General features: G+C 39.4%; 1 protein-coding gene across 29 annotated transcripts in view; it reads right to left on the bottom strand.

The window, feature by feature from the left end:
- The window catches only part of UBAP2 (ubiquitin associated protein 2), a 121,163-nt gene that overhangs the window by 92,491 nt on the left and 16,031 nt on the right, over window positions 1-12,641 (bottom strand). For 27 of the 29 annotated variants that reach the window (XR_014939710.1, XR_014939711.1, XM_085529749.1 and 24 more), the window contains 3 exons: window positions 7,802-7,938; window positions 2,795-2,872; window positions 1,140-1,250 (listed from right to left, as the gene is read on the bottom strand). Coding sequence is in view for 27 of the 29 variants with exons in the window: in XM_085529749.1 (XP_085385875.1) it covers window positions 1,140-1,250; window positions 2,795-2,872; window positions 7,802-7,897 (285 nt within the window). In the remaining 2 variants the exon portion in view is untranslated. Of the gene's footprint in view, window positions 1-1,139; window positions 1,251-2,794; window positions 2,873-3,845; window positions 4,450-7,801; window positions 7,939-12,641 lie in introns of those variants that run through there. The other 2 variants (XM_085529759.1, XM_085529760.1) reach the window with 1 other exon arrangement.

Below are 12,641 nucleotides of genomic sequence, written 5' to 3'. Positions count from 1 at the left end.
GTCTTCAGAGGGACTCTGTCCACAAGTGAAGGTATTGTATCCTATTGATAAATGAATTCATAAAGTTTATAACTTATCACCATCACTTATAACAATTTGCTAGGGTAAAAAAGCTTTTTTTTTCCCCAATTAAAAAACTCTTTTTCAACTGGAATATTACAAATACAAGAGGAGACAAAAGACAGCATGTTATGAAGCTTGTTATAATCAAGGTGAGTTGGTCTCTTCTAGTATAAGCTTACTTACATACTCAGCATTACAAACTGCTGTGCATTACGTGACTTCAACTCTTACGAATGAAAAAGGATAGAATAGAAAGTCCCCTTGGTTAGAATGTTATATGACTTAGATCTGTAGAGCACAAAGTAAAGCTTCCTCACTAACAATAAGCACACCCTGATAAATCACAGGAAGTAGTCAACATTCAACACTACGAAAGGAAGTTCAGATTTCTTTCCTGATTTATAAGAGATAGTAAACTGGATTCCATTTCAGATAAACCGTAAGAAGCCCCTCCAGCAAAAACTTAAAGCAGTTTTGTGAAAACCCCCTGTTGCCATGCACCAGTAAGTGATGTTGTTGCCACACATAGCTTAGATTCCTCTTTCTGTTACTCAATGATATCAGACAAATGAGCAACACAGTAACAAAAGAATTACTTGCTGTATCCTCTCTTGCTATTATTAGCTTTCTACTCATCTTTCAGATACAGACCTCAAAACTCTCATTACATTCCAACAAGAATTACATGTCTGCAAGTACATCCCTATCCTTTGAGATTTGAAGAGATTGTGGCAAACACATTACTACCTAAACCTCATGACTCACGACTGTGGAGGTGCTTCAGACCTGTGGAGGCTTTATGCTGACCTCAGCATAAAGCAAAAACACGTTCCAAAGAAAACAGATACACCTAAATAAAAGATGGAAGACTGGAGGACAAACACAGAAAATCCATGACTCTACTCTAAGGTGTGCACAAGGCAAAAGCTGCTTTGGTTCTCTTCATTTCTTTCAGAGGAACTTCAGTGGAGATATACAAATTTAAAGCTTCTAAATAGGACTTTCCCAATCACTATCTCAAAGTAGTAAGGTACAACAAGCAAAAAGATTAGTTGAATACTGAAGTAAAACCTTACCGTGTCTGAACTTCCTTCCAGCAGTATGTTGATTGCTCTGTTCACATCCCCATTACAATCATGTAGTGCCACTATGCACTCATCCTGGTTTTTCCCCGTCACTTCCATAAGCTGGCAGTAAAAGTCACACATGTTAAAATATTCAAATTACCATTATCTAGTTAAGAGTTAGTACCACCACAGATTCCAAACAAGTGTGCAGCTACTGTGTCAGAGCAATTTAAAATCCTAGATAAAGGTATCTACCTTGTATAGACCTGCTTAAAACTTAGATAAGAGACAGGTATAAATAACTATCAAGTAAGCATGGCTATACTTTTTTTTTTTCTTTTATACTTCATGCCTTCAACACGTGCTGTTATCCCCAAGACAACTCTTTATGGGTGTAAAAACACCCTCACCACTTGATCCCACTGTGTAAGCACAGCCATCAAGTAAAGCATGGTGGAGAATTCAGATCTAGAAAAACATCCAGAAAAGTTAACTTACTCAACTAGATCAGCTCCTTTGATCTATGTTAGCATGACCATGCAAATAGGCTAAGTGATGTCTGCTCAAGAAGAGCTGGTACTGAATAATGCCTTGTGGACCTGCTGTATGCACCCTGAGTAGTATGGGATAGATATAAACAAGTTCTGTCATGGGGTATCCAGTATGTTCTACCCACCAAGAAAAACAAAAACAAAAAAACAGCAACACATGATAGAAATAAACATGGACAAATAAGATTTTCTAGAACTCCTACAAAGAATTTAATTCTTAGCCTTCTGATCAGCAGAGCTACAGGCACTATTTCAGGGTCCTTAGGATCTACAGGACTTCACTCCTGGCATAGAACAACTTTATAGAAAAGAAAAACAAAAAGCAGTTAACAGTGCCTCATAGGAGGCTTCAGAAAGAAAAAAAATAAATAAGAAGCATGCTCCAGCTGCTGCAGCAATGAGTTTACGACAGCTCTTATTCTAGGTGTGCTCCTACATTCTACATGATCTGTGACGTGCTCACAAAGGTAAAATAACCAGTGCACTGAGCCAAACAGGTGTAGCTGAGTCCTCAGTACTCAGCTATAGCTGTGCAACTGAAGTCTGAAAGCATAAACTCAATGTTCAACATGATAGAGGAAAGAGTGTGATATTTCCCTTTAATGCACACACAAATCCAGGAGGTCAGGTTTTAAAAGAAAAAAAAAACCCACACCACTTCAGTTCACCTTTTGCTAATATTAGATTTTTGCTTCTCCTGAAAAACAGATGGTAATTTAGCAAACTCAGCTTACATTGGTGACCCGTTTTTCCCACGTGCATGTACATGCAGACAAACTGAACGCACTCATTAACTCTGAGACAGCTAAGCACCAGGACCATAGCAGAGACAGAGTTTGGAAGAAACATCAGCACAGATGGGTTTTGGCTAAAAGCCTTGTTTACAAAGGGAAATGCACCAGTATAACTATACAGTCAGCATTACGCTTCTACACAGTGTCTTACAAGCAGAATTTTACAGTGCAATAAGAGCACCTATTGCTAATTAAACGTTTATCAATCTGAAAATGGCTTCATCTAAATAATAATTGGTCACCCTAACTCCAAAATGTAAACCATCCTAGGAACACCTTATTTGCAGGGCATAAAAACTCTGTACCATAAGAAACATACTTGTTTCACTTTATCTTCAAAATCAGCATCATTCTTATCGTAGATCATCTGAGCAAGGCGAATCTGTTCTGCTGTTGCCTGAAAAACGCAAACACCCAATAAAGTTCACAGACTGTAACAATGTTCTTTAAGAGTATCTCCTAGAGTAACTATTTTTCTCTACAGACTCTCAGAAAGAATATATGCAGCAAATACAAAAGAGCTACAGAGAAGTGATAAACATTTTCTTCTCTATGTCCATTTTACAGTTAAAAAGTTTATTAGAACAGAAGCAATTTCAACATGCGGTTCTGATGTCCATGCCAAAGCTAAAAGTCACCACACAGACAATTATGTAATAGAATTTATTACACAAGTTTGTTTTCATATTATTACTTTTAGTTTTATATAGTATCACTCCAGAGTTGTTTTTATCATTAAAAAGCAGTAATGGTATTTTCCTAAATTAACCTATTCTTTAATGATTCCTGTTCCCATCACCTTCCCTTGACTCTCCAAATCTGACTCTGTAGACTTATAAATACTTAAACAGCAGGGTTGCACATCCAGATTCTGCCTGTGGACAGCTGCACTAGTTCTGGCCTCTGGAAAATGCTAAAGGATCTTACTACTTATGAAATATTTGGTGCCTCTGAAGCATTTCTGGACCACATAAGTACACTCACAACTTCTCCAGAAGTTGTCAGACTGAAACAGATGCAGTAAAGCACCATAAATCCTACTATGTGATGGATGCCCCACAGACAAAACTACTCAACACCGTTAATGTCTCCCCACACAGGGCTACTCTTCATAGCATGGCATTTGCAATCCACTTGAACTGCATTCCCCTGAAAATACCAAAGATAACTGTATGCTGCATGATCCTGGACCTAATTTGATTTCTCTCTACCGGAAAAAACATGCTATGGAAGGCTGATATTGAAGAGAACTAGTACCCAAAAAGCAATTAGAGGTGCTGCAAAATAATTCTTCATTAAGAAAGGGACCAGTTCATCCACTGAAATTCTTGAACAGAAGGATTCACCCTGAGTAGCTGGTCGAACCTCACCTTTTGAAGACTCACTTCAGAGAATACCAACATGAAGTTCTGAGCCCCAAGAGTTTGACTCATCAGCCTCAAATTGCATCGCTGTTGGAGTTTACCACAAATACAAGCTCTGGAGAAGGTCGCCAAGCACAAATGCTGAGAAGAGTCTAAAAATTACTCCACCATACACCATCAGCTGCTTATTTGCTGAGAAGTTACTGCAGCTGTCTCAGTTCCTTGAGGGAAGTGACATTTGCCATGCCGAGAGGCAATGTTCCAAGACAATTAGTGTTTGTAACAGAGTTAAGCACTCTGTGCTATTTCACATTTCCAAAGTATCATGCTGACAGCTTCATACATCAACTGGTAACACAAACGAGAGAATATTGCGGAATTCCCAGCTCCACGCCTTGTATTTCCCAGAGCACACCACACCTTCATGAAAGCCTCTCAGTTAGTAGGGTGCTCCGTGCAAAAACCCCCTTATTGGTGTCTGCCAGGTGAGCAGCAGAGAACAAAAAGATGTCCACCAGTTTCAGGACTTATGCCCTGTTGACACATCCTCTTCCTCTGACCAATTTCAGTTTCCTTGGGCCCACCACAATGTTTAAACTCAAGGCATTTCCTTTACAGGCATCCAAAGCAGAAAAATTCAGACAAGGTAATTTCAGTATAGACATGACCACATATTTGACCAAAAACAGGAAGCCATAAAAAAAAAAAAAAAAAATTGATCTTAAGTCCCCATCAGATGACCAAAATATACCAATTTAGTAACAATATAAAATGTGACAGCATCGTATTTTTTCCTGTGTAAGCAGAGGGCTTGGAAAACCACCAATATTTATGCCAGTGGACTACCTCCATAGAGAGCTCAAGATTCTAAGGAAAAATAAAGATGTCTTTATTACACAAACACCAAACCATTGTCACAAGTTTGGGGATTTTTTTTTTTGTTGTTGTTTTGTTTTTTTGCTGAATAACTTGTTGTTCTTCATTTTTTAAGACACCATCTTTACAAGTAATATTTTATTATCCTATAAAATAGTGTGAAACTTTACTCAGCCTTTCAAGATACATGATCTTTGCAGCGTTAGCACACAATATTGTGAATCAACAACTTACAACTCCCAGAAAACAGAAATGTACAAAGCACAAAATGAAGTGACAGTAGTAGGCCCAGATCTTATAAATAAAATGTTGTATTTATTATCCAGATGATACAGAAAATATCAGCAACGTAACTTCTTATCATAGGATTCTTATCATAGGATATAACAATGAAGAAATTTCCATTTAGGTAAGCAAAGTTCTTCTAGATTCAGAGAAAATAATCAGTAGTGATTAAACAGTAAAACAATGCATCTTTCTATTATCTCTCAGGTTTGCCTAAGTAGGAAAGTTCATCTGATTTCTAAATAATAACAACATACAGTGCAGTAAAGCTAGTTGTTGTATATTTTATGATCATCATTTCTACTGAACTGAGCAAACAAGTGTTTGTTATGCAAGTAGAAAGAATAAATGAATAAAACCCAGAATACATGCAGTGAGACCAAACCTCTGAATCATACCAGTTGGAAAGGTCCTCCAATAATACTTGTGCAACCTTCCACTGAGGGCAGGTCCCCATCAGAGAAGTTGCCTGGGGTCAGACAGAGATCTCACCACCTCTCCAACCCTTATCTCAGTATCTGTTAACTGTGAAGGCTGACTTTTTTCCCTCCCTCTCTCTTTTAACAGCTGGAGTTCCCAGTGTTCCAGCTCAAGCCATCAGACTTGATTCAGACTTCACCTCTTCCACAACCTCAAATTAGACATCTGAATAAAACCTTGCCTTTCCTGAAGGCTGAGCAAACCTAGCCTTCTTGATCACATCTTAATCATCTAAACTAATTTAATCATCTCTGGTTTCTCAGCCACTTCTTTACTAGACTTGCTCCCATCTGCTCAACACCTGTCTTGTATATGTCAGAAAAATAAAGGAGAAATCGTAACAGCACAGAATATTATAACAGAACGGTTTGGATTAAAGGGACCTTAAAGGTCATTCACTTCTAATCCCCTGCCATCAGCAAGGACACCTTCCAGTGGATTGTGCTGTCCAGGGCCCAGTCCAGTATAGCCATGAATGTCACTGGGGATAGAGCATCCACTTGTCTGGGCAAACTGTTCCTGTGCCTCACCATACCCATTGGAAATAATTTCTTCCACATCTTATCTAAATTTCTCCTTTTTTACTTCAAACCTATTGCTCCTTGTTCCATCACTAAACTTTTTATCTGGAAGTCCCTACCAGCTTTCTGGTACTCTTCAAGGCACTGGAAGGCCACTATAATGTCTCCCCAGAGCCTACTCTGCTCTGGGCTGAACAAGCCCAGCTCTCTCAGGCTGTCTCCACAGAAGAGGTGCTCCAGCCTCCTGTGGTCTCCATGCCCTTCTTGCGCTGGAATTCCAAAGCTGAATGCAGCACTGCTCTTCCCTTGGCCAACACTCAAGTTAGTTAGGTATGATTTGTCAGGCCATGCTAACCATTCACAGTCACCTCAATGATTTCAATGTGCCTTAATATGACTTCCAGGAGAATCTGTTCCATTGTTCTTCCCAGGCACAGAGGTGAGGCTGGCTAGCTTGCAGTATCCTGGATCTTCCTTTTCACCCTTTATAGAAATAGAGGTTATGTTTCCCTTTTTCCAGTCACTTAATCACAAGTTTTCAAGTAGTAGCTCAACCACTTCACCTGCCAGTTCTCTCAGGAACTGGGCAACTAACAGTGAAGACTGAGGCGAACAGCTGAGTATCCCAGCCCTCTCCATGTCAGTCAGAGTCAAGACCTTAACTCGCTCAGAGGCGATTTATCTTCCTTTGTTACCTTAGGTATCTGGAGAAACCCATCTTGCTGTATCTTACATTCCCAGCCAAGTCTAGCTCTAGGTACGCCTCAGATTTCCTAATCTCGTCCCTACACTTCTGAACCATGTCCTCCATGACGCTTGTCTCTGTCTACACATTTATTTTGTGTGCTTCTGTTTGGTTAAGAAGTCAACCTGCTCACCACCCCACTGCACACTAAATTATAATCAATCAAAAACAAATTCAGCTTCATCTATTGAAAGTCACTTTCATAATCCACATATTAGCATGAATCACCACTAAGTAAAACACTGCAATGCAAGGAGACTAGGGCTTGAGCTCACACAATTAATACTGTACAAAACAGGAAGGAAGTCTCTCTATGTTAAAGATCAGTCTGGAAAACAATAAAAGAGACTACTTCCCAAGGGAGCACCTCTAGACTGATGCATTCTTTGCCAGCAAAGAACTGAGCCAATTCTTGAACCGAGTCCAGTTTTGGAGAAGTACCTGACAGGAGAATAATGAGTTGCCAGAAGCAGAGAAACTCTGCACTCTCTGTAACCCAGAGAAGCACACAACTTAACTACTTGGTTGCTAGAAATCAAGACAATGGGCTAATCTCACATATGCTCTAAATACTTCCAGTCTACTGGTGGACAATCTTCACCATTTCACTTTGTGTGAAGACACTGCATAAGAAATACAGTATTATGTGACTTACAGATCTGCTGAATCATGCTGTCAAACACAGCATGTCTCTAATAAAGTTTTCCCCACCCACCCAAGTGCCTGCAAGAACCAGGAATCTTGTTGCACCATGAGGCTAGCATATGGAAGAGCTAAAATCTGAAGATGCTGAGGTCAAAGAATAAAAATCTTGACACACGCATAAGCACAGAATTCCTCACTGATGAAAACATTGCTGAAAAACACAAACTCATTTAGAGACAAGAACACAGGAACAATTAAATGCTGTGGTAAATTACTAGACAATTAAAGTGAGATATCAAATATTCTTCCAAAATAAGGCTATAATTTATTTTTTTTAGTTTTTACTGATTTTCGGAAGCACATTCCATTACATACTTTCAACTTACAGATTATTGCTCAGTAGCACATACCTGTACTACTTGTTTCACTTGTATTGGCTGTGTGGTTGAAATCTGTGTTCTGTCCCGAGTGCCCCGGGTACGTTCATTGCCCACCGAAGTCATCATATACAGTATATACAAAACAGTGTATGTACAAAATAGAAAATCTGAAAGAGAAAAAAAAGAGTGTGAGTTAAGACATGGCACTGATTCAATAACCAGGTAACATACAATGCAGTAGCTGTGGCTTTACTTGCCTTTAACAGGAACACTACACAAAGATTCCTGTGAAAGCAGCTCAGAAACACTACTACTGGATTTATCACAGTCTTTATAGTAAAAGGGAAATCTAGGGATAAAAAGTTTTCAGTTTTTCAGTTTTCAGTTGATCGGCATCTGTCTAGATCTGCAGATCCAGACAACAGCTACAACTCCTGGACTTTTCTTTCTGTTGCTCTGTTGAGATCGACAATCTCAACATGCATGACTCTAAATTTCTGCAATATCTCCTTTCCTGTTCTGATGCCTGGAACTTGAGCACGCTCATACCCATTCAGAACACTAATTAAATCATCGTTTTCACAAACCAGACAGATCCCTATCATTAAATCTCTTTTCTACATGTATAAAGAGGTCGCAGCTAGCATCTACTCCTCATCCCTCTCTCAAAAGAGAAATGATGATGATCCTTGCCTTTAAAAACAGCCTGTGGCAGTCAGCTTCTAGTTCAATGCATTTGATCATTAGAATAATAATCTTTGAAACAATAAAGTTATTATTTCTCCATGTACGTACAGCACCTAGCACTAAACTGACTGATGAAAAAGGTTTTTGGTAGGTATAACTAAAAACAGCTCTCAGAAAATTCATCTTGCTTGTTTTCTGTCCCTGCAACACTCTGAACCAAAACTACAAATACAGGGAAATAAAGATAATATATGCTTGCTGCCACCTGGGCAGAAGATGAGCAAAGTTGCAGCAAAGACTTTTCACTACTGCCTTGGTGCAAGAATGTGTCTCAGCACACAGCCTGACAGGGCAAGTAGCTTCAGCACAAGGCTGAGCTCATTCAGAACAAAATAACACTACAATTGAAACCCAGCAAATAACTGTGATTATGTGGACTAGGATGTGTTCAATATCCAGTTGCTCACTAGCCTTTACAAGCAATGCGTACTCTAAAACTGAAGATGCAATGAGATGTTTCTGATCTACAGAACTCAGAAGCCTCACCTAGATAACAAAGACAGTTAACACTGTTACGATCTTCAACTTAGAAATATGTTTTTGTTGGCCAAAATTGAACTCAACCCTGAACTGTTTTATGTGATTGTTAAAGCTATCTCAGGCTCTGTGCCTGATACATATTTCCACAAACTCTTACATATTTAACAAGAAAAGGCCTGCTTTTACCAGGAACCAGACATAGTATGATCAGAACAGGGACACAGTGTTTCCCCAGTTTTATGAATACATTCACCACAGCCAGTATGATTTGCAGTTTCTTAAGGTAATCTACCTTCACTGTCTTTTAAACTCATAAACAAACGGGCTTTCAGAGCGCTCTGCCTTGACATCTGAACAGCCACATACAGTCAGAAGTAATTCAAGCTCTTGCAAAATGATCCATGGAAAGCAAAATGTGAAGTAGCCATGGAGACAGTCTGAACAACAACTTCAATGCTTACCACCTTCTCTGGTCATAATCAGTGTCTGTCCACTGATATTTTAGACATTCCACACAACGTCCAATGAGTCTAAGTACTAAACTCAGAATGGCACAGAACACTAAGCATTACTTTCACTGTGTTAAAATCCATCGTAAGCTATGGTGACTGAACATCCAGTGCCTTAAGACTAACTCCATTTTATATAATGCCAATAATGACCTTTGGTTTTGTTTGAGGGTTGGCTTTGTTTTGTGATGAGCTGACTGATACTTTAAAACAACTTCAATAGGGTGATTACAAGTAATGATAAAAAGCCCTAGAGAGAATAAGGCAGAGAATAATAACTCATATGAAAGAGCAGCTAATAAACTATGACTGTCTACAATCCACACAGTGGATTGCTGAGGAAAGGGAACACCACTGGGTTTAAATCTGCTCATCATTTCTGACTTAAAGTTGTGCTCACAGAGATTTTGGTATCTAAAAAATTTCACAGGCCTAATTCTCTACTTTTGCTAAACAAAGCTCTTAAAAGTATTGAGATTCAAGCTTTGGATGTGACTGGAGTACACACATGTTAAGACAAGGTTTCTATCTGTAAAACATCTGTCTTGCCATGGCACACACTTGTGAGAGCTAGGCAACATGTGGATACAGGAAAGGATTGAACCTTTTCTGCCTATCCTAACACATGGTATGGTGCCTCGGTATCACAACTGTTTAAGTTATTATTGTTTTTCACAAGGAAAAGATATTTTAAGGAAAAAGGAAAGCAAATGACGTTTGAAACACTCCTGGGGAATGATGCTATGTAGCAAGATCAGCCTGCCAGTCAGAATGGAGCCAGATAATCTTATGGCATCACAGGATCTTTAGGTAAGATCCTAATCTTGCTGATCACACAGCACTGTGAGCAGCACCATGCGATTACACGTCTGAAGCAGAAAACAGCAAAGGTGAGAGCCTCTCTCCAGGAGCAGCATGGACTTGCTTCAGGCAAGCACAGAAACAAACACACCCTCAGTCTGAAGTTCCCATCAAGCCAACGAGGTCATGCTACAATCTATTTCAGTCACAAATCAGTTGTCTTAAAAGCACTGCTGACAGCAGCCACAGCAAGCCCCCAAGCAGCTGAAGGGCTGTGTCACACTGCTGGCAGTGCAGCGAGGAGAAACGTCCCACCATCCCACACCTCACAGCCAGACACAGCTGCGAGGTCCAAAGCAGCAGGCTGAAAGGAGGCAGATAGCCACTGCCTGCTAATTACCACAGTGACTAGGATGTCGAGCACTAAGTGGGATATTATTAATATAATTAATGAGATGGATATGAACAGGAACATTTCCTTGCTCGCAAAGCAGTTGTCATAGCAATAAGGTGGATATCACAAACTGATGTACTTAATTTGAACTGTACATCAGATGAGAAAAGAAGATTTGAGACTAGAGGAAGACAAACTCTTAATTAAAAATCTGTTCAATAAAGATTAAAAAAAAATATTCAGACAAGCAGATGTTTCAGTTTCCACACCAAGGTCCAGCTCAGGGCAAAAGTCCCTTATTCCCAGCTAGTACTTGACCTTGTAAACACACTGAAACTCAAGCAAGCAGCCAAAACAACTGTATTTGGAAGAAACAGATATATGTGAAACAAAACAGACCTTCAGAAAACTACCAGAAAGGAAGAACAAAGCATAGGAGATTAAAATTCCCAAAACTGTTGTGTAAAGTAACCACAGTCTCATAACTATAAAGATACATCTGTTTATAACACTGGAAAATAAAAGGTTTGTAATATTCCACTACCTCCACAGGAAGACTGCCTTTACGCAATGAAAAGGGAAACAGAAACCATAATCAATATTTACCAGAACTTCACTTCAACTATGTTTAATGTCTCACACACTAAGATACTCAAATCTCAGCCAATAACTACATTTTACACTTAAAAGTTAGAAGAAACAATCATTTAAAAGAAAAATCATCCTAAGTATCCAGGTTTTGTTGTACAGCAAGCCTTGTCCAAAAGCAGAGATGTGACTGCAGAAGTCAGCACCAGACTGGTAACAGAAAGGTAATGGTTATTTTAATGTCCAAAACCAGCTACTAAATATTGGTACCCTACAACAAACACTTCTAAGACTACAGAACTCCATCCCTACCAGTCTCCACACCAGAGTCACATTCAACACAGCTGCATTTTTGCAGTACACTTGAGAAAGAAGACCAAAAAAATAAAAATAAATCAAGAAGTAACAGAATGCATTGCCAACACAAAAAGCAGGTTTATCCTAATACTTTCTTTGATCTTTTGTTCAGCCTCCCTGGGCAAGAAATCTAGACTCCAGAAGTCAGAAAAATGAAGACACACTGAATATAAATCATTATGGCAGCGTGGCTGTCCCTGCAAGACACAGACAACCTATTGGTGAAATTTAGGGACAGACCCAACCCCACACAACGCCACCTGACTTTCAAAAACCCTCCTGAAGTTAAACATTCACTTCCACAACATAAATAAATCATTTGCAGTTTCAGTTCTCTTCCTGAGGCAGCCTCAAACAAGCCATTCTCTTGACTCTGGACAAGGAGGTGCAATAAAGAAGACTGCAGACACCTGTGTGAACAACACAGAACCACAGCTGTCCTTCTATCCTCACATCAAAGCTACTCAATCAAGAATCTATTACAAAGATATGGTTGGGAAATGGCTGCAGGATACTGTCTCATGATGGCATGACTACCATACATGTGCAACAAGTCCAGATTTTATTGCTAGGGCAATAGGGGGACAAGAGCATGAGGAAAAAGCACAGGGAAAAGATGATGGCTGGGAGTAGATCTCCACTACTGGCAGAACACCATAGGAGATGAAACTTGTACTATCTGTATGCTCTCATGTTGCTCCATGAAAATAAGAGTGCTGGGAGTGTCCAGCAGTCAGTGCAAGTACCAGCAAAACCCAACATACACACTCCCAACTGTCATCTAAAGCTCTTCCATTCACAAAGCTAAGGGAAGAGGCAACTGTATACTCTTAACTACCTTACTTATAACCAACTAAGTAACTGCTTGAAATTACTATTCTGCAATCCACTTGGTAAACCTGTAATTAAGGAAGAACACACCCCAGAGCTACAGAAATCCATCATTTCTCATCACGAGATTAAAACAAAAGGGGAAAAACAAAAAGAACAGGTG

The sequence above is a fragment of the Coturnix japonica genome, chromosome Z, assembly GCF_054131305.1.
Source record: "Coturnix japonica strain WE chromosome Z, WE-NBRP24, whole genome shotgun sequence".
Lineage (NCBI taxonomy): Eukaryota > Metazoa > Chordata > Aves > Galliformes > Phasianidae > Coturnix > Coturnix japonica.
This window is presented reverse-complemented; position numbering and strand designations above follow the sequence as displayed.